Raw genomic sequence first — 23,451 nt, 5'->3', positions numbered from 1 at the left:
AAAATGTTGAAAAGAGCACTGTGACACCTGGGGTCATCAACAATCCTATTCCAAAGCGTCCCTAAACTGCTCCCTGAGCAAACAGGTATGCACACGTATTAGCCTCTTCCTACCAGCGAGTTAATACATGTTCTGTATTAACATCTCCTTAAGCAGCTTGTTGGAAGGAGTGAAGTGTAAGTGTAAGGACAGTGCTCCTTGGAAAATACAGAAGAAAAGTAGCTATCTGCTCAAAGAAGGTTTTTGTTTTAGGTCAACTTACATCTTTTGCATCATATTCTGCTCCAGTTCCCTTAACCTTTTGAACGAATAATATAAGCCAGGGATACTGATAAAGCCGGGATACAGCAGAAAAAGATGGTACTCTGTAAAAATTCTACCAGTAAATTCTCCAATATTGTTAGTTACTTTAATAATGGAGCCTTTTTGATGCTGAGTAATTTCCTATCATCCCAACACTCAACAACACCACATTTTTTTTAAATAATTAAAACCCATGCCATATGTTCAGTGACTTTTTAAAGTTTCAGAAAGACAATTCTTTTAAATTAGACAAACTAGGAAAACACTGGCTGCTGGGCTTCTCCAACCCTAGAGCTGAGTCAAAGAGTAAATGGAACTGATGAAAAGCATACAAAGAAGATCATAAAAGAGGGAACTAGAGGCTTCTCTATCAGTTATCTATTGATAAAGCAGCAGGCTGTGGATAACTTTCCCTTTTAGTCAGAATTATTTCAACTGTAAGTACTGAAATCATAATTTTGCTTTTTAGCCAGTTAAAAATGCTAAAGCATTAAACAACCATGTTCTCTGAAGTACCGTGTGAATAGTATTGAGGGTCCAATACACTCTTCATAACTCAACTGCTTACCTCTAGGTTTCTGATGAGCAGGCAGATTTAGAAAAATAGGCATGCCACAAAAATTCCCACTGTTCATGCAGTTTGAATGCTTGATGAATGCTTACATCCTCAGAGTATCCATGAGTAATGACTGATTCCATAGAGTGATAACTGATTAAAAATAATTTCAAGGCTTCTGCTTCTAGGAAAATGGAATAAATGTACTTTTTCCTATTCTTCCCACTAACTACGCCTAAAAAATCCTGGACATTATATATAAAATAAACATAAGACGACACTCAAAGATGGATAGAGGAAGGCAGACTGGTTAGAGATTTTGCTACCCAAAGGAACAATGATGGTGAGTTCCCAAGTTCTTTTTGCCCCACATACAAGAGAATCATCTGGCAACCTAGAAATACCAACGTACACACACACACACACACACACACACACACACACACAGAGCCTGCTATCTCTAGCCAAAGGACCAAGAAAAGAACAGCCTAGAAAGACAGAAAAACTTTAGATAATAACCAGTCTATTCCAGTGAAATATTACCCAACCCCACCAAAGGCAAAAGTAAAAAAACTGGGGCCCCACCCCGACCCATGAAGCAAAGCCCTAGTGATGAGCTTAGATTTGCAAGCTCACCAGGAGCCAAAACTTTCATCTCTGCCAGGTAATAATGAGCCCTTCTTCACCACAATGTCAATGGAGACCATAGACTGCCAGACACTTTCACTACAGCCCAGTGGTAAGGAGGCCAGCTCTCCTCCCATCCCGCAATATCAGTGGAGGCCATGTGGGGAAAATCATCAAGGATACGGAAGAACTCAACACCATCAACCAACAAGATCTAATAGACACTTACAGGACACCATCCAACAACAGCCCAAAACACATTCTTTCCATGTGCCCATGGAACATATATCAAAATAGACCAAATTCTGGGCCATAAAATAAAATTTTTAAATGAAAAGAACTGAAAACAAAGAGTGTTGTCCGACCACAATGGAATCAAACTAGAAAACGGCATCAAAACGGTAACAGAAAAATATCCGAACACTTAGAATTTAAACAACGTACTTCTATTAAACAATTTATGGATTAAAGAGGAAGTCTCAGAGAATTAAAAAAGAATACATTGAAGTGAATAAAAATAAAAAACAGAACATCTCAAAATTTCGTGCTATAAATTTCCCTCTAAGTACAGTTAAAGCTGTACTTAGAGGGAAATTTGTAGCACTAAAATGCATATATCAGAAAAGGAAAAACCTCAAATCAAATTTCTAAGCTACCACTTCAAGAACCTAGGAAAAGAGTGACATAAACTCAAAGTAAGCAGAAGGAAATAATAAACGTATGAAGAGCAATCAATAAAATTGAAAACAAATTTAAAAAAAAATCAATGGAATAATTTGTTCTTTGAAAAAAAAATCAATAAAATTGACAAACTTCTGGGCAACACATAACACAGAACAGAAAACACAAATGACCAATTATTAGAAATGAAACGGGATATCACTACAGATTCTTCAGACATCAAAAACTGTCTAACAAAGAAAAACAACAAACAACTCTACACACAGATATTTGACAGCTTAGATGAAACAGACCAATTCCTTTAAAGACATAAACTATCAAAACTCACACAAGGAAAAATATATAACCAAATTAGCCCTATACCTAAAAATAAATTGAATCAATAATAATCTTCCAAAAAAAGAAAGTGCCAGGCCCAGATGGTTTCACTGGTAAAAACATTTAAGGAAAAAATAATCTCTTTCAGAAAATAAAAGCAGATGGAACACTTCCTAATTCATTCTATGAAGCTAGCATTACCCTAATCCCTAATACCAAAATAAAGACAAGTGGGGAAAACTAGACAATAATACTTCTTTTGATGAAATGTTTTGTATTTTGACTGTATCAATGTCAATATCCTGGCTGCGACACCATAATATAGTTTTGCAAGATGTTACCACTAAGGAAAAATAATAGAGGGTGCAGGGGACCCCTCTGTATTATTTCTTACAATTTCATGTGAATATACAATTATGGCAAGATAAAAGTTTAACACAAATTTCGAATAATAAGAGTTATTAACCCTTACAATATCAAAGCATTATTGAATTCTAATGTCACATGTGCTATTTTAAGAAAGCAAATGTTAACAGTAATTACATTTAAAAGAACCAAATGAAATAGCAATTTGGTTGTAGTTGAAGCTCTAATACAAAAGGTAATGAATATGCTATAAGGTTTACTGGGAAAAATGACAGCTGCTCTCAGGGTATACACTAACAAGTTATTATGCTTCACAAGTATGCCATTTTTTGATGAGTTGAAAGATCATGCTGGTTTTAATGATGTAAGCCTGCTGGCTTTAATTACACAAAAATGTTGATGGGATGAGCTTGAAATATTAGAGTGTTGGGTTATCTAAAGAAAAGAGTTTCTAATCTTTCTCTTTCTCTCTCTCTCTCTCTCTGTCTTCATACACACACACACTTACATCTGCCTGTAACTCATGTAAGGTTTATTCACATTATTTGAACTGCCTCTTACCTATGAGTAGGTCAAATATTCTGAATATTACATCTTTCCTTATAGATTCTAAATATTGTTTTACTACTTTCGAAGGAACGTTATTCAATCCTACTGACTTAAAAGAAAGGCAAGAATCGTGTTTATAAAATTGGATAAATCAATTTATTACCAATTAATTAATTTTATTATATGATAAATCCTACAGGTAATATTAATCAGGTACATTTTCTATTTTTGAAAGGAACAATCTTTAAGCTAAGAAACTAGTGAAACATTATCTTAACAGATTGAAGTTAAGCCCTGAGTTTATGGGTCAGCCTAATTTTTCAAATGTGTTTTATACTACATCCTTCTAAATGAACAGATAGGTAAAAAATCTGATTCTGCATCTATAAGAGCACTGATTCTGGACCCAAACTACTTGAGTTCCAAAAAATCCCAATAATTTCCCTTAATGAACTTGTAAAAGGAACTTAATCTCTGCACCTGCAAAAATAGGTGCAATGACAATATCTGTCTAGGAGCAGTGCTGTTGTGAGGATTCAATGCCCTTAGAACAGTGCTTGGCCAACAGAAGCCCTCAGGAGTTGTCAGCTATAATAATTATCCTCATTATCATCAGTATTATTACTACGGTATTTTACATTAAGCTAATTTCTAAAAGAAAGTTTAGCTTGCTATAATTATTATCTAGAAAACAATTTAATAAAAACCAATCAAATTAAGTACAATCAAAACTAATCAAGAAAACCCTTAAGATTTCTTCTAAGCATTTTTTAATACAATTCAGTGAAGAGCTTGATGAATCTCTCCAATTAATTATTCTTTTCAAAATACCTAAGTAGACTACCCAAAGCAAAGGGCTATATGCTGGGGTGCTTTAACTGTAAAACTGTGGGTTTTCTGTTGTTTTATATAGATTTGTAAAAGTCTATGCATTCTTCATGCAGAACTGGGTATTATTTATACATTTTAAAATATTCTATAGAAAGAGATTTTCACTTTGCTAATTTCCTTTAAGAAATATATATATGTACCTTTAAATAGTTTTGGCTAATGCATAAAAGTAGTAATATAAAAGATATTACAAAGCGGTCTTTAGCAACTAAATTCCCCAAAAAGAAAAAAAAAAAAGAACAGAAATTTCACTCTCAAGGTATCTAATGATACTACAACTGCATCTGCCACAAAAATAAAGAATGCCACATAACCGAAAATAATCTCTAGTAATGCTAAATAAGACATTCCTTTCAAAAGATTCTCTTTTTATCTATATTTAATCTTTTAAATTTAGCTTTGGAAATAATACTTCCACTATAACTCCAAAGAACTGCTTAGAAGAGAACCTGCATAAGCAGAAAACCATTTTGGAATATATTTCATTTAAGGGTGATTTCACTGCATTATATAAAATGAATGTATAAATATCACTAGCTTATATTTTCTACAAAATTAACTATTACCAGAATGTTTTTCTTTTAAATCATAACAACTGTAAAGTTGTATGTCATTTCCAAAAAACGTAAAGATTCTTGAAAAGAACAACTAATGAACAGTATTACGAACAAGAATTAATATCTTCCTTATCTAAGCAAAGTACAGTGTTAGATGCTTTTCAAATCAAGTTTAATAGATATGGTATCTATTCTTCAGGAAATCTAGTCTCCATGAGTTATTATGCCACAGAGCTCTTTCCCAAACTAACAAAAGCCAATATAATCTCCCCTGAAATTCATCTCAAATTAGGAGATAGCTTCTTGTTGTTAATTAACTTATATTTAAACTTTGTCTTTTAGAAAAATGTAAGTGGATCTAAAAGCAGTGTTGCTTTAAATGAATCTAACAAATAGACAAGGAAGGTGTTGAGGGCTGAAGAGAAAAAAGGTCAGAGGGAGGACACTTAGATATAGAGACAGTCTTAGTCAGCATTTATAATCTACCCCTATTACTAGGAACCGTATTTCTCCTTTGGTCAGGGACCCCTCCAAAGCTGCTATTGTTGCCCAGGGTTTTGTTAAAAGAAGACACTGAAAGGCTGCAGAGCCTAAGCAGGCCTGAGGCTATTTTAATTTCATTATTTAAAATTTTATAATTATATTTAAATTTCTTATTATCTACACAGGTTTAAAATAGCTTTATTCCTCTAGTGTATGTTATCTTGATTCAGCAGCCCAAACAGCTAACCTTTTAATTAAGAAAAATCATATTACTCTGATTTAGCAGAGATAAAATCAATTTTAACACGGTGGGAAGTTGTCTTTCTATGCAGAGTTAGTAAGCAGAATTCCACATATTTTCAAAGCTTTTTGTACATAAATGTTTCCAATTCACCTCAGAATCTTTGTTAAAAATGCACAGCACGGACACTAAACTTAAACAATGAACAAAAGATTTATTTTCTTCAAACATGGCAAATTTAAAGGAAGTTGAAAGTCATTTACTTTTACACAACCATTTAAAACAATCTGTTAGCACTGCAGTGACAAATAGGCTCCAAATTACAAAGGTCAGTTAAGTAAAAGAAGGCAAAGGCAGCAGAACTCAGACACTAAGAATAAAAACAAAAATAGATCCAATGCAGCAGTTTGAGAATGAAGATCAATGAAAACAGCCGCTCAATCCCCTATCATTTATAGCGTTATTTTCTACACTGTTACGAGAGAGGCTTTCTATTCTAGCATTTCTTCTTTGCTGGTTCTTGACATTTGTCTTAATAAAACCTATACTTAAGCCAAAAATTTTTCATCATGTGAAATAAAAAGGTAATACATTGCCTCAGTTAACAGATACTTAGCTCTCAAGGTAAAGTGAGAAGATAGGACAAAAACATAAACAGGATGGCAAGGAAGAAGCAGCATCATAATTTATTTACCTATTGATCTAAGTAATAAGGCAGCAGGTTGTCTTTCTGATCAAAACTACTTTTACAAAGTAATACAAATGCCCTTTCTTGCTCTATAGTGAAGGTCTTCAAAAGAATCAACTGAGAGGATGAGGTACAGGAAAATTATGATCTAAATCATAAAACAACAACTGAAAACATGAGTGAATATGTCATTTAATGCTGTGATTCCAAAAATTATAAGTACAATAAACAATCTTATTGCTTATGCTTATGAGAGCATAGCAATTAATGAGACAGCTAATGTACCAAATCAGTAATGAAGATAATGGTATATATAAATATACCTACATATATACATATATACATACATACATATATATATATTTGTTGAGCTTAATCAGCAGAAACAAAATTCAGTGCATAAAGATATTCTCAAATCAGGCCAGAAGTTCCACAGATAAAATAATTCGGTAGCTCTGGTTTTCTTACCTGTAAGGACAGCTTTTGCTGAAGGATCCGCCAGGTCTAGGGCTGATTTCCCATCAGTGTTCCGAATGTTTGGATCAGCTCCGTGCTGCAGCAGCACTGTGCAGGGAAAGCAGAAACAGTATCTTACCTCAGGGATACAAAGATTATTTACTGGTAAGTGTCGTCTCGGCATGGTGTAGGCATAAACATACATTGCACAATTTTTTCTCTTTCAAGAAAAAAAGAGAAGAGAAAAAGAAAAAACGGGGAAAAGGCACTGCAGCAAAGGATCTTCTCTAGAGTAAAGCAAAGTTGGCAACTTATGGTACAGTATTATCACATGACTTAACATTATAAACATGAAACCAGAAAAATCTTGCAACAGACAGTTTGGGTTTGCTTCCCTCGGGCAGCAGGATGTGAAGCTGTGTGCTCACTGCCTCACACTGTGCAATACGCTAACTGGGAACCTGCCCTATCTTTACTACCACTGTGGCTGCTTGTTGCTGCTGCTGCTTTACTGCTGAATTTCCTAATGCTTCCTCTCCTCAGAAGAGTTGTAATACTGTGCAAGCCTTTTAGTGGCTCACTGCTTACATATGAATCTCACCCTAACATAATGGCTTGCTTCCAAGAAGTTTCACAGACACAGTAATACATGCAACTCTGGTCCCCTGCAGTGGAGATGCAAAAAATGAACTGCCTTCTACAATAATTTTTTTCCATCAAAAATGTTTAGAAACAGAAACTCTATCACTATAATACATGCTAAGAAATAAATATTGAACATACTATATTGGGTAAAAAGTAGCTATAGAGAACTCTTAGATATGGGGGTTCCCAAAATACACAATCACTGCTTAAATAAGATCCAGATACAATAATTTATTATTCTAAAACATTTCTCCACTATATCTGGTATATGTGTGTACGGAGGGAAGGCAGAGGATGACAGGTATTGCTTTAACACTACTCAACCAATGGTTAAACTAATATACTAAAAACTTGTCCAAATACCGTGTTTCCCCCAAAATAAGACCTAGCCGGACAATAAGCTTTAATGAGTCTTTTGAAGCAAACATTAATATAAGACCCAGTCTTATTATAATATAATGTAATATAATATAATACTGGGTCTTATATTGTTTGCTCCAAAAGAGCAAAGACGCATGAGAGTTGATTGTTCGGCTAGGTCTTATTTTCGGGGAAACACGGTAAGCACAGTTCAATTACAAGTTATTCTTCCAGTTCAAATAGTTAAGATTTTATGTACTCCTGGAGAGAACAGGAGTTGTTACCACTTACCACTATACTATAGCATAAATTTAAAACAAAGTAGAAATATTAAATTCAAAGAAGTGTTTAAACATGTTATATAATGTCTAAAAACACCAGAGCCACTACTGCTAATGAGTCCCAAATTTCACTCATTCATAGTTCCATGCCAAAGTACATACATTCTTTAGGGATAGTTGGAAGGCAATCCTCATATATTATTAAGTAATAAGTCCTGCTGTTTATAAAGCACTTCCTCTTTAATGCATAAGCTATCTAGTCAATTGCTTTTGTTATAACATACAAAGGAATAGCCTTATCTAGAATTAGGACACTGATACTGGGACAGTATTTATTAGCATTTCAGCATCTCTTGCATAAATCTTGGGCACTTTCAGATTTGAGATAATAAAGACTAGCCATGACTTGAAAATATACAATGAGATTTTGCCAAAACCTTCTATATCATTATATTCTTCAATGTAAGCAATGGACATAATTATTTTCTAGATGTTTATAAACTGAGTGAAGTAGAATAAAGTAGCAAGTACCACAATATCGAACTGTAGTAATCTTCCCTCATAATGAATAAGCTTTCACCGCAACATTTTTTTTTTTATTCCAGGAAGACATCCCAATGTGAAGATTTGGCTTTTAAAGGGGACTTATCATGAAGCTGACTCATGTATCAAGTGCAAAGCTGACAGTTATATCTTTATTTAATTGCTGAGTGGTCACATGCAAAGGGTAGGAAAATGATGAAATAAGCTACCATGAAAAGCAGAGTTTTCCATTATATATATCAAGAACTTCAGAACCTGCTTTAAGCAAGAAAGCAGTATGTTAATTCAACAAAGCTTGACTATAATATGATGGGAACTTGTACTTTGCCGCTTAATGAGTGGTAGAGGCAAAGCACTGACAGCCTTATTGTTCCTCCAAAAGTCACCTAAACCCTCAATCTTTTCTGTTGTAGCCAGTACTTCACCTATTATATACTTGCTATTTTGCAATAGAAATCTGCCATTACAGTTTAGTTATAGTTTTCCTTAATTTTAGGTGATTTTTAAAGGAGCAATCCTTTTAGTAGAAATAATCTGTTTTCTAGATATTACTGAGTCCTACCTATCTCCTTCATTGGACATGAACATACAGAAACATCCAACGCAGAGTAATGTAGCAACAGGGAAGAAACTGAATTTGCCAAACCAGATGCTGATAACAAAATCCACGTTAGAAAATATTTAACCATTTTTAATTCACCAGATAAGAGTTAAAAACAAACAAACAACAACTCAATAGAGTTTTAGGAGCAAGAAGAGTATCTAAAATTAGACCAGAGAGATCTAAACTCACCTAACTTTTATAAAAGGGGATTGCTGAGAGGATTAAATGAGAACCAAAAGTGGCATAATATGTATCAGCCAGTGATAATATTTAAAGCACATTTAAAAAAATGTAGACCCTGTTTGTACTCGCAACTCTATCACTATTAATTTTGCCCTAAAGCCAGATCTTCAGATCTTTCCTTTTTCTGTAAAGGGCCAGGCAGCAGATATATTGGGCTTTGTAGGCCCTATGGTCTCATTCTCAACTACTCATCTCTGCCTCAACCCCACCATTACGGAGCGGAAAGCAGCCACAGACAATACTTAAAAGAATGTGTGTGTGGCTGTGTTCCAATAAAATTTTATTTAAGGATATGGAAATACGAATTTTGTATAATTCTCATGAGTCACAAAACATTATTATTGTGAATTTTAAAAAAATTATTTTAAAATGTTAAAACAATTCTTAGTTTGCAGGAAATACAAAAAATAAGGGATGAGTTGGATTTGGTCCATGGATTATAGTTTGCCAACCCTGACCTTGGGCATAAAGTGCAATCTATGGGCTGTTCCAGTCCCAGAACTCTTTGTAATCCAACTACATTGAGATAATCAAAGAATTGAATATGTCATTTTAAAATCACTTGTTCCAATACTTCATTTTTATTATAGTTTACAAAATGATTGGCCTGTTATGCACTGGGTAGGGATAATAACTGGTCCTCTACCACAGACAGTTTCAGAAGCACTGAGCAGGGCACCTGTAAAATTCTGTGGGCCTCAGTTCTCAGATCTATGAAGTGAAGAAGCTGGATTAGACAGATGATTTCTAGATATCTAGAAATCCCTTATAATGCTTTTAGAGTTATAGCCAAAGACCTGAAACATTAAGATGTAAACTCTTTTTTAAAAAGGTATCTTCTAATACCAGAAGAACAGCACATACATGAGGCAAAGGTAACAATAAAGGCTTTTAAGAATGTCGGTCTGTCCTTGAAGTGGCAAGAGGACTCTGGATTCTGGATGCTTCAAAATTTGCTTTCAAAGTTCTAAGCTACCCAAGGGAATAATAAAATGTGATGACTAATACATAATACAATTAGAAATTCATCTTGTAAAATCAATATACATTGGCAACACACTAATATAACACTGATTCTTCTTTGAAAGTAGCACAAATGTGTGAAGCAAAGTTCCCAAATATATAAACAACATACCAGCCTAAGGTATGAAAGAAAAACAAGGAAATGAAAATCTGAGTAATATTCATTACATAATATCAAGGCTACTGTGGCCATTCAAAATCTCCTTGTACCATCTCCTTGTAACAATTAGAAATTTATCAAATCTCAAATCTCAAACAACTGGGCTGTATCCAGTTGTCCTCCTGACGTATCTCAAATCTAGTTATCTCCTTTTGAGGAAAGAAGGATGAAGAAAATACAGCAGCTGGCATAACAACAGTTAAAACTAAAGGAGGATCACAATATTCAAAACGTCATTCTCAAAAGAGCTTATGGCAAGAAGGACATGTGATTCTCCTATTTCTGGTGCAAACTTCATCTCCAGTGAGCCAGATTCAGAAAGCACGCCTTTAGCCTGTGACCAATGCAGCAGAGACTGAAATTGTTTCATTTAATTGCACAAAACTTTTCAATTTAAGCACTCATATCACTTTAAATCTTCCAAATAAAAATATTTCTAGACATATGTAAAGCCTCATCCTGTCAAATTTCTAGAAAAATACAAAGTGTTATTATGATAAACTGCATTTAACTATAGGAACATTACTAACTGATTAAAGAAGATAGAAGAAATAAAAACAATATGATTTTTTCCAACTGAAAATGTAGCAAGCCTTTTAGGTAAATTATCAAATGTGACTTAGTATAGTTTTCACTTTAAAATACTGTAAATTCTTTATTATGTGAATTTTAGAGCTACATTAACAGTCTAAAACTGCTATATATATATCATATATATAATATATATAATTATGTATATATCTTATATATATATATTTTCTATATATAATATATATATATTTTATATATATATTATATATATATGTATATATAAAATATATATAATATATATAATTATATATATATATTATATATCCTGTGGTTATATATATATTTTCTATATAGAAAATATATATATAACCACAGGATATATAATATATCCTGTGGTTAATATACAGAGGGTGCCAAAAAAATGTATACACATTTTAAGGAAGGAAAAAAAACTGTATTAAAATTGTAATACTAAATATACACTGATAACAAAAGATGAATACAAGTCACGTGTATACATTTTTTTGGTACTCCTGGTATATTCAGACCTCCTCTTCTATAGATATATGTACAATATCAGAATGGTATACTACTATATAATGGCATAATATTATACCACTATAATACTACATATTTATATACTATCTATATTTTTTGAAAAGCCATTTATCTTTTCATTGCCATTTATCTTTTCATTCAAGATATACTTTATTACTACAGCATAAAAGTAACCTATTTCATTCTTAAAAGATCGTCAAAAGTTGATTTATCCCTAACAATAAACATGAAAATTCAAGTAACCAATGCTATCCTATATAGCAGTATGGCTTACTGAATTTAAATTAAGTTTTAAATGACACGATTTCTTGTTTTCAATATTGGTAGGCTAGCTTATGTGGGACCAACCCTCAGGCTATAAACAATGAAGAGAACTGGATTTAAAACAAAAACATAACTTCATAAAATCATCTAAGAGCTTATGAGACAGTTAAAGAATTACCAGCCCAAAACTGAGGTGCAAAAGGGAATCCAGAGGGTAGACATGTATATAAGCTACCTTTATTCTGAAAGCAGTTACTGACCCAGAAAAAAAGTCTGTCCTTTCAATGTCTAACGGGGCAAAGGAAATAGCAATCAATGCTCAGGGCCCTCCAAAAGTAAGGATTCTAATAAAAGACTCTCCCGACACAATAAGGACTGTACCTCAGGATGAGGAATAAAGTGGATGTGAACTAGCCCTAGTACAGAATCATAGTTCTGGTTGGAACTTTGGATGTCCAGCCAACCTGAAGCCCTGAATTTGATTTAAGGTAGTCCCAGATTGGCAGCAATCCCAAGGCACTGCGCAGACATGTGTCTATCCTCTCAGGGAAAGGAACCTTCGTCAAAAGCCAAAAATTATTCCCATTAAAAAATATATAGTAAAATGTCCAGCACATAGCCAAGATAACCAGGTACACAGGTAATCTAAATTGCAGAAACAACTAGCAGCGACAGACAACACAAAAACAAACCTATAAAAACTTCAGATACCAGAACTACCAACACAGATTATAAAAAAGAACTATGCTTATTATGTTTAATGAAATAAAAGACAAGCTGAAATATATTTCTATTGTAAAAGAACCAAAAAGAACCTCTAGAAATAAAAATACAATAACTAAAATTAAAAATGAGGGCTTTGGTTTCCAGCCATGATGGAATAACTGACATCACACCTCGCTCCCTGACATAAAAACTGGACAAAGTATGGAAGCAACTGAAGGCAGTGGTCAATAGTAGTACTAAGCTGTGAACCTGAAAGAAAAGAAACTCAAAAGATGCGTACCACAATCACTCAACTCTGCCTGAGACAACTGCCAACCATGTGAATGCAACTAGACTCAGACAAGAATATGGTGGTCAGGCTGAGCTAAGAAGACAGAGATCTGAATTTAGGGCAGATGAAAAGGTTGGATCTGCTGGGTGGGAAGCTAGAGGGGAGTGATCTGTGTGCAGAGCAGGCCCCAGGTATCTGTGTATGGGTCCCCTGTGAAAACATGGCTGTGGGTTGGCCTGTATATGTGTAAGACAAGACCATTTGAGGCTTGACAGGTAATATCTGCTATGGGTTGAGAGCACAACAGAGTTAGCAGAGGTGAAGAAGTGCTAGGGGGTAGAGTAATGCTGAGAGAAATTGAAATTCTGGCTGTTAAAGAGAGTAAAGAGGTCATTAAAGCACCTTGTTGACACACTTGATGCAGAGCTTAGAAAACAGGAAGGGAATCTTAGTGATAAATAAGCATCATACCCTAGAGCAGAGAGCTGGGGTCCACAATGTTAAAACTATTTTCATAACAACATAACATAATTTCCTTGTTTCACTGTATTAACGTTTGCACTAATAGTGCAAAAGCAACGGAGGTAAAACTGCTGATAACTTAGCACAAATCAAGGCAGTGGCACCAAACTATAATAGTAATCACTGCATTCTTCACTACTATTCATTTGCAGTAAAAGAAATAAAAAAGCAGTTTCATTTTAGCATACCCTTGATGACACAGCAAAATTTATTAATTTTATTAAGCCTAATCCTTGAATACACATCTTTTTAATATTCTCTGTGAAGAACTGAGAATTCATAAAGGACTTTTGCTGCATATCAAAATAACAATGGTTGTCTCAAGGAAAAAATTTGTGATATTGGAGTTGCAAGCTCAACTAGCCACTTGTCATGAAAGCGTCATTTTTAATTAAAGGAAAAACTGACAGAAATACTATGATTATTCAGATTTGGATATCTTGCAGACGTTTTTAAAATGTCAGTGATAAAATGTAAACTTTCAAGCAGCAATTTTGTAAAATTTTTTTAGAATTTTGTAAAAATTTTTTATCTGCCTACGTGAGCTTGAACTTCTAAATAATTAGACTTTTCTGCTGATATCACTATAATTATAACAAATGTAACTTTTTAATATAGTGTAAACATGTATCAATATTTTGGAATACCAGCCTCACTCAGTGAACCAATATTTTTTAAATGACCAATGGAAACTGTTACAAAAACATGCGGTGGGTACAAGATCCTTTCAAAGTGAAAGACAGACCAATGGCTTGTGATGTTATAGAATACATCAATAAACTTGATATGGTTTCAGTTTCCAGATTGAAGTTAATCATTAAGAAACTACAGCTTGTCACGATTGGATGGGATATCTAAGAAGACTATCCACATTATTTAAAAAGGTCATTAAATATACTTCCTTCTTTCAACAATAAATTTTAATCTTTTTCATTAGAAAAGATTGCACACAGAAGCAGATATAGGGATCCAGGTAACTCTGATTGAGATACATAGTAAAGGTATTTACATTAACGTAAAACAATGCTAACATTCTCAGTACCTTTTTTTGTTTTGGAAAATAGAGTTGCTTTTCATAAAATGTTATTTCTATTAGCACATAGTGAGTTTGCTATTTTCTAAATGAATTAGTAACTTTTTGAAGTTTGTAATTTTGATTTCCAATATGTTATATATGACAAACATACATAAAAACTCTTCAGAATGCTCAATGACATTTAAGAATGCAAAGATGCCAAATATTTGAAAACATCTGCCCTCGAACAAACCCTAGTCTAGATACACTCTAACAAACTCTAAAATCAAACCTCAACAAGATCTGCAGGGGAGATTGAGTCTGGAGATTGGGTCCCACTATGTTAAGAGAAATTTCAGAAACACCTTAGGCTTTCAACAGAAATGCACTAACAAAGCATAAAAACAAACCTTCAGAATCTCAGGGTGATTAACCAGCAATTGACCTCTGCTAAAACAAAAATAACGCATTTCAGAGAAAAAGAAACGAAAACAACATTGCAGAGTCTCTAAGACATCTACTATTAAATAAAAAGTTATTAGACATATAAAGAAATGGGAAAATGTGACTCACAGTCAAGAACAACAAAAAAGCAGTCAAAAGAAATCATATTCAAAATGGCCCAGATGTTGGACTTAATAAAGACTTTAAACCAATTATTATAAATAAGTTAGAAGAATTAAAGGAAACCATGCATTGAAAAAGTAATGGAGAGATACTCTAAGAACCGAGTGGGATTTCTAAACCTGAACAGTTGTGTCAAGATTTATTATAAAGCTATGGTAATTAAGACAGTGTATTATTGCAAAACAAACAGATATTTAGATCAATGGAACAGAAAATAGACCAATGCATGGATGGTGAATTGATTTTTCTACAAAGGAGGCAAGGTAATTCAAGGTGGAATAAATAGTCTTTTCATCAAATCCTGCTGAAACAACTGGTTGTCTACATAGAAAAGAAAAACTTGACTTATACTTTACACCATACAAACAAATTAACTGCAAATGAGCTATAAACTTAAATATAAAAATTATAACAATAAAATCTATGGAACAAAAACAAGGAAGAAAATCTTCAAGACCTTGAGACAGGCAAGATTTCTTAGGATAAAGAATCTAAACCACAAAAGAATTGATAAATTGTACTTCATCAAAATTAAGACTTTCTGCTCTTCAGAAGACACCATTAAGATCATGGAAAGGCAAGCCACAGACTAGAACAAAACATTTGCAACAAATACATGTGATAAAGAACCCAGATCCAGATTATATAATGAACTCCTACAGATCAATAATAAAACAACAAACAACCCAATTTGAAAAATGGGCAAAAGACTAAGACACTTCATAAAAGATATACAAATTACTAATACATTAAAAGATGCTCAATATTATTAGCCAACAGACAAACACAAATGTAAAAGACAGGCAATAGCAAGTGTTAATGAGGAAGTACTAAACTGGAACTCTCGTACCTTTCTAGCAGGCATATAAAATGGTATTACCACTTTGGAAGTCAGCTTGGCAGTTTCTTATAAAGATAAGTATACACCACTATTATGTCCTATCAATTCTAGATATTTATCCAAAAGGAAAAAAAGCAAAAAACGTGTCCACACAAAAGACTTGCACATGAATATTCATATGTTTATAATAGTAAAAAATTGGGAACAATCTCAATATCCATCAACAGGTAAAAGGATAAGCAAATTGTACTATATCTCACAACAGAATACTGCTCAGCAATAAAAAGAAACTGACTCATACAAGAGGGATGAAATCTATAAAACATTATACTGAGCAAAAGAAGCCAAACAGCAAAGAACATAGTTCTAGAACAGAAAACTAATCTATAGTGACAGACAACAGATCAATTGTTGCCTGGGGATGGTGGAGAAACAGAAAACCGACTGAAAATGGCACCAAAGAACTTTCTAAAGAGATGAAAATATTACATTAGTTTGTGGTAGTGGTTACACGGGAATATCCATTTGTCAAAACTAATCAATACGTACACTTACAACGGATGCACTTTATTTCAGTATCTCAAACTCATTTTATGCTGTAATTCAATCAAGTTGATTTATTAAAAGTTCAATAGAGTGGTTTAACTGCAGCTTAGAAACACCTGAAGAGAAAGTTACTGAACTGGAATACATGTCAATAAATATTTCCAAGAATGCCGCATGGAGAGATAATCATGGACAAAGGATAGAGTGAGAAGGTCTAACATGTTGTAATCGGTCTTAAAAGAAAAAGAAAACACATACATATTTGAAGAGATAATGTCTAAGATTTTTCACAGAACAAGTCAGTCACCAACCCATAGATTCAAGAAGCCCAAACAGGATAAACTCAATGATGCAGGAAAAAAAATATTTCACATCTAAATTAGGAAAAACTACTATAAAAAAAACACGGCTGATAAATCAATAGAGCAAATAAGTTAATACAGTAATAGTATACAAAATACACTGGAGATAATTTGTGAGCTTACACAGTTATAGTCTATGTTACACTATATAGCATTATGTTAAGTAATGATTTCATTACAACTCTGTTTCCATGTTTGTTTGCAAAAAGCCATTATTTGCAACTTAAAAATACCACATTTCTATTCTTAGGATAAATTTAATGTAGGTAACATCAATTAAAGTATGTTATATCTTAAAAAATATTTTTAAATAAATGGTAATAGTAAAGTACATACATTCAAAGTTTTTCTACAATACTACTACTCTGCAACCAAGATATACAAGGTCTGAATAGCCAAATCAAAGAAATTCTTTTATATAAATTTAGTATTCATTTTCATTTGCAAAATTTTTCATTTAAAAAATTTTTACTTCCTCTTTACATTTCTTTTTAGAACTCTCTTCAATTATTAAAAACCATCTTTTTACAGAAGTTTCCACCTCCAAATACCAAATATTTAAATGCTACCAGTTCTAACATTCATAGGAGGTAAACACTGACTCTGTATAAAATTAAATTTGGGACTCAGAAAAAGCGGTCAATTCTGTTCTCTTTCAACATACTCATGCTAATAAGTTTCTCTTAAGAAGACAAGCTAGACCTTTCTTTGATGCTTAGTAGTGTCTTTTCATTGAACAAGTGACATTCATTGAGTGAAGTAGGCTTCTTTCATCTTAATTATACCCTTTGAAAACCTCTGAGAAGCTCGTAATATAATGCATGGCTAACATGACTTACTGATAAATCTCTTCTAAAATGAAGATTTAAGAACAGGTATTCTAGTAAAATGTAGAGAACTGAGCAAGCTCAGTTTCAGGACAAAAGTTCTGAAGTAATGGCATTAGCTTGGTCTCATTAGCAATAAATTAAGATGATTAGTGATTTCCCAGTGTTCTAGAGCTATACTATCCAATACAGTAACCACTAGCCATATGTGGGTATTGAATCCTTGAAATGTGGCTAGTGAGACTGATGATCTAAATTCTTCATTTAATTTTAATTAACTTAAATTGTAAAACTGATACATAGTTCAGTTATTGGAAAGTGTTTAACATATTTGGAACACCTTAAATATGTGAATCAACTTTTTCAACTATATATTTTATTAAATATGAATACAGAGATCAAATACTAACGCTGAAAATTTTGTTTTAATTGAGAAGTGCTTTAAGTATAAAATATATACCAGACTTCAAAAACTTGGATGAAAAAAATGAAAAAAATTTCATTAATGGTTTATATTCATTCCCATTACATGCTGAAATAATATTTTAAGTATGTTGGGTAAAGTAAAATATGAGGTCTGACAATTAAGTTCACGAACTCATCCTAGAAAAAGTGCTGCACACCTCATTGCTGAGTATCAGTACGGTCACCTTCGAAGTACTCCCCTTGGGGAGCTATGCACCAATGCCAGCACCTAGTCCACCCTTCAAAGCAATTTTGGAACTCTTTTTCTGGAATGGTCATCAGAGCTGTTATCGTATTGCCCTTAATGTCCTGAATGTCATCAAAATATCTTCCTTTGGGGCCAGATCAGGCAAGTAGGGAGGGTGTTCCAATATAGTTATTTGTTTACTGGCTAAAAACTCCCTCACAGACAGTGCATTGTCATGATGCAAGAGCCATGAATTGTTGGCAAAAAGTTCAGGTTGTTTTCATCTGATTTTTGCACGCAGCTTTTCAGTAATTCCAAACAGTAAACTTGGTTAACTGTTCAGATGATACAAATTCATAATGATTAATCCCTCTGATATCAAAAAAGGTTAGCAACATCATTTTGACTCTTGATGTGAACTGACGGAACTTTTATCGTCATGGAAAATTGGCTGACTTCCACCCTCTGACTCTTTGTTTCAGAGTCGTATTGGTACACCCATGTTTCATCACCAGTGATAACATGGCCCAAAACATCGTCTTGCCTCTCCAAAAGGTCTTGGCAAACTTCGACTCTCTTGTGCTTTTGCTCATCGGTGGGCTCTTTTGCGACCATTTTTTCCCCCACACACCTTTCTCATGACAAGAGATTTCAGTTCAGATTTTCTGAACTGTTTCTCTATCAATGTCTACTTGGTCTGCTACGCTTTTCACAGTCAAGACGATGATTTTGACGCACAATTCGACAAATTTTTGCAATGTGTTCATCAGTTCTGCTTGTTACTGGCTGCCCTGACCTCTCTTCATCAGTGATGCATTCTCTCCCCTCAAAAAAAATTTGATCCACTTGTATGCTGCCATTTTCTTCGTGGCATTATCCCCACAAACTTGGACTAACATGTCTCTGATTTCACTTCCACTGTTGCAAGTTTAACAAGAAATTTAATGTTTGGTCATTGCTCTAATTCAAGCTCAGACATTCTCATGACAGCACACAAAAACACGCAACAATAATGAATGCCACTCAGCAAGACACCACCACATGTGGACATGAACACAGCTGTGAGACACTGACATACAAGGTTATGAAACCTTACAGAACTGTTTGTACAGTGCTGCCAATGTAAGTGCACGGTGGCAAGTTCGTGAACTTAATTGTCACACTCATACTCATTTATTAAATTAGTATCACCTATCTCTTTTTAATGTAGCTATCAGAAATTTTTTAATTACTTTTGTGTCTGTCATTATAATTCTATTGTACAGTGCTACTCTAGAGCAGAGTTTTTCAATCTTGGAACTATTGACATTTTGGACCAGATAATTTTTTGTTATAGGTGTGGGGTAATGGCTGTACCATGGTGCCCTGGAAACTCTACAAGCGTCCTCATATGCTAAACAAAGACTTGAATCACAGTTCATCTGAGTCTTGGTCAACGCCTTGTAATCTCTGAAAATAAGAAAAGATGAGAGACTTGCAAGGAGCTACTCTGGGGCGATCTTCCACCCACCTCTCCACCTCCCCTGGAGATGCTCATCATTTTCCACTTCTGATGAGTGGAGGGGCTTTCTTCATCTCTATTGGCTCTTCAGCAAAATGATATTCCCACAACTTGTCATTGGAGCCTTTTTCTTTCATTGCCAACCTTTTTTGTGTGTGGTACAAGAACCACAAGGAGCTGGTACTCTTGGCTTACCCTTCTTTTCACTGTCTACATATAAGTTATAAACTATCTAAGACTGGTTTGTTGCATCTTTACCAGTCAAATTCATTAGGTCTTGGCTTGGCTTGCAGTGTAGTGGAGAGCTGTCCCATACATTGTACGACGATTAACAGCACCCCTGATCTCTACCAAGTAGATGTCAATAGCAACCCCTTCCCCACTGTGACAACCAAAAATGTCTGTACACATTGCTAAATATCCCCACAAGAGGCAAAATAGCTCCCGATTGAAACCACTGCTCTGTAGGTTCTTAGGACCTATTTCCACGCCCCTCTCATACATACACACTATGTAAGGTGGAATACATGAAGGCCTACACTTATCCTCACTCTGAACACTTTTATATATTGGATTACTGCATTAGATTTTATTTGAAGAAAGATTTAGGTAGTTTAAAAACGTAACAGGAAATAAGTAAACAGTAAATCAGTAAAGCAAAATAGTAACTAGTAAATACCATATTTCGCTGTGTATAATGCGGACCCACGTTTTTGGCCCAAACTTTCAAGAGAAAAAAACCTTTTGTTCTAATTTTTTAATTCAAATTTTTATTTGTTTACATTTAGGTACTTGTTTTTTATATTAAAAAGGAATTTTAGCGTTTTTTAAAACATATTATGGTACAAGAAATTTTATGTTAACAAATAATTACAAAACTCAAGAACAGGTACAAGGTACAAGAAATTTTAGGTACCGGTAACAAATTTACAATATTTACGCATCACAGAAGGCCAAGAACTCTTCGTCGCTGCAAATTCGTTGTAAGTTCAACAAAACTGATTTATCGTATTCCAGAGTATTATTTTACATTCGGATATGGTTATTGATTTAGACAGTTATGCTTTTAACTCATAAACATAAATAAGAGTTAAAAACATTTATATAGATACGGAATTAGTACTACCCATCCTTATTTTTCCCTCACAAAGTTGGCAAAAAAGTGTACATTATACACAAAAAACTACGGTAAGTTTTTAAAAATGGTAAATAACAGTAAATAGTAATAAAAATGATCTCTAAGGATCCTTCTAAATTTAAGATGCTGTAATCTATGAATCTGTCTTTGAGTAGTTGACTTTTATCGATTAGATGGTTTTTTAATTACAAGGGAGAAAAAGCTACTTTAGCTAGCTTAAATAAAAAGAAAATTTATTAAAGAATAAAGGTACCTTATCAAAAGCAAAGAAATGTGTTTAAAAAAATTTATCTTCCTGCTGTCTATCCTGTCTTCCAGCACCACTGCCATCCCCCCTCAGATACAAACATGCAAAACTGTATCATCTGAATCTTAATTCCAAACTCTCACTAAAGATTCTTTGGTCCAGCTTGTCTCAATATGTGGTTCTGGCCTTCAAAACTTTGGCCAGAGAGGCACAAAGACCCAATAAAAACAATGGTGATGAGGCAAGAGGTGTTAAATCTGAAAGAAGAGTTTTTGCACAGATACAATAGGTATCTACCGCAAAAACAGAACTTAAATTTAAAATATGTGTATATATATTTATACATGATAAATAAGTACATTTACAAAAAGTGTATCTCTGAGAGAGTGAAATAATTGGGACTTCCACTTTCTATTTTACACATTTCTATGCTGTTTATTTTAAATATGTCTTATTTTTTATAATGGGAGAGAAAACAAGAGGGATATTTCTCCTCAGACAGAAATGATCTTTATACATACTATTTAAGTATGTTTGCCAAAATAATACTTCTCTTAAAACTGCTATTTAGTTTGTAACCAATGAAGAAATAATAATTGGATTGTTCTCTGTCAAATGAGTAACATTAAATATAGTGATAGCATTAGAAAATAAGACCATTATAAAATAAATCCATGTGCTCGCTTCGGCAGCACATATACTAAAATAAAATAAATCCATTAATTTAGAATCTGTGATAGCAGACTGTAGAAATAAGTCTTAAGTGAAATAGTCAAGAAGTAATTTTCTACTTTATAAAAGTCTAGGCTTTTAATTATACTTTATTTTGTCTATCTTTGATACAAAAGTAACCAAAACTTCAGAATTCTGTCAACATTTGGGACTAGCTTACTTATGATACATTACTTAATTTTACCTCAATGAACTACCTGCCTTACAACTTTTTCCTTGTACTGCACCGATAAAAATAAAACTGCACGAATTTTTTAAGTTCAAAAAATCAAATTCTCTATTAAGTCTGCTTTACTTACTAATGGCAACACACCATAGTTAGGGGTAATAATAGAGCTGTGGTGAAGAGCCAGTCCTCTGGAACCAGACTGCATGGGTTAGAATCCCAGTTCTGCCATCTCCTAGTTCTGGGACCCTAGGAAGCTACTTCATCTCTCTGTGCTTCCATTTCTTCACTTGTAAATGAGGAGATAACAATAGTATCTACCTCACAAGGTTATTAGGAGTACATAATATATGAAGAGCTCTTAGAACAGTAGAGAACATATAATAAGAATGAACATATAAAAATTTTTAAGAGACATTAGAAAATATTTAATTATTCACTCAAAAAATTAATCCAAGTGTGAGGGGTCCAGCCCACACCAGCTTCCCAGCCCAGGGCTCAAGCGCAGAGAAGTCCCCAGAACCTCTGGCTGTGAAAACCAGCAGAGATTGTGGCTGAGGGAGACGGAGGGCAGCTGCACTCCCAGGTGCTCCTCTGAAAGGGCTCGCCCATGGACTTACTCCCAGATAAACTCGCTTTGAGCTCCAACTCTGGGGCAGCAGCTTGAAAGATGCCAGAGACATACGGGGAGGAACTAATTGTCTGGCTTCAGAGCAAGGGCTGTAGAGGCAGATTTTCCCAGACATAAGTGCTGACAGAAGTCACAGGTCCTTTGTTGACTGCTCCTGGCACACAGTGTGCGACCGCAGGCAGCTGCTGTATCTGCGTCTCCATCAGCCTAATTAATATAATACCATGTGCCATGCCCTGGTGATCCACAGAGACTCCACTCCACCCAAATTGTGGGCCCACCCAAGCTGCTTCCCACTGTCTTTTCCACATAAACAGCCTGTTTGTCTTTTCCATATAAACAGCTCACGTCGCACTTTCTTAAAATCTTTCAAAGGTTCACATACCCCAAACAAGCAGTGTTATGGCCTTGGTGTGCCCTATACCTCTTGCTAAGCAGCCCTAAGCCTGGCAGTAGAGGTAGCTGACCTCGGTTCACAGCTTAGTTTTTCCCACACACCTCCAAGTGCAGCACAAGTGGCAACTATCTCCAGATCACTGTGTAGCTCATACTGTGCCCCAAGCAGGGCACAGGCAGTAGATGACCTTGGCTTGTAACAGAGCCCCTCCCAAGAGGCCCCAGAACCAACACACCTGGTGGCCAGTTTCAGACCACACCAGAGCACCACCCAACCACGTCTATAAAAAGACACACCCAACGGGCAGACTGGGCAGTCACCA

General features: G+C 34.3%; 1 protein-coding gene across 1 annotated transcript in view; it reads right to left on the bottom strand.

Moving 5' to 3' along the window:
- TNKS (tankyrase) overlaps positions 1-23,451 on the bottom strand; it is a 185,916-nt gene that overhangs the window by 120,421 nt on the left and 42,044 nt on the right. The window contains exon 3 of the mRNA XM_081045483.1: positions 6,729-6,824. Coding sequence (XP_080901609.1) covers positions 6,729-6,824 — 96 coding nt within the window. The remainder of the gene's footprint in view (positions 1-6,728; positions 6,825-23,451) is intronic.

This window comes from Rhinolophus hipposideros (genome assembly GCF_964194185.1).
Source record: "Rhinolophus hipposideros genome assembly, chromosome: 4".
Classification (NCBI taxonomy): Eukaryota; Metazoa; Chordata; class Mammalia; order Chiroptera; family Rhinolophidae; genus Rhinolophus; species Rhinolophus hipposideros.
The sequence above is the reverse complement of the archived record's forward strand: the minus strand, read 5'-3'. Positions and strand labels throughout refer to the sequence as shown.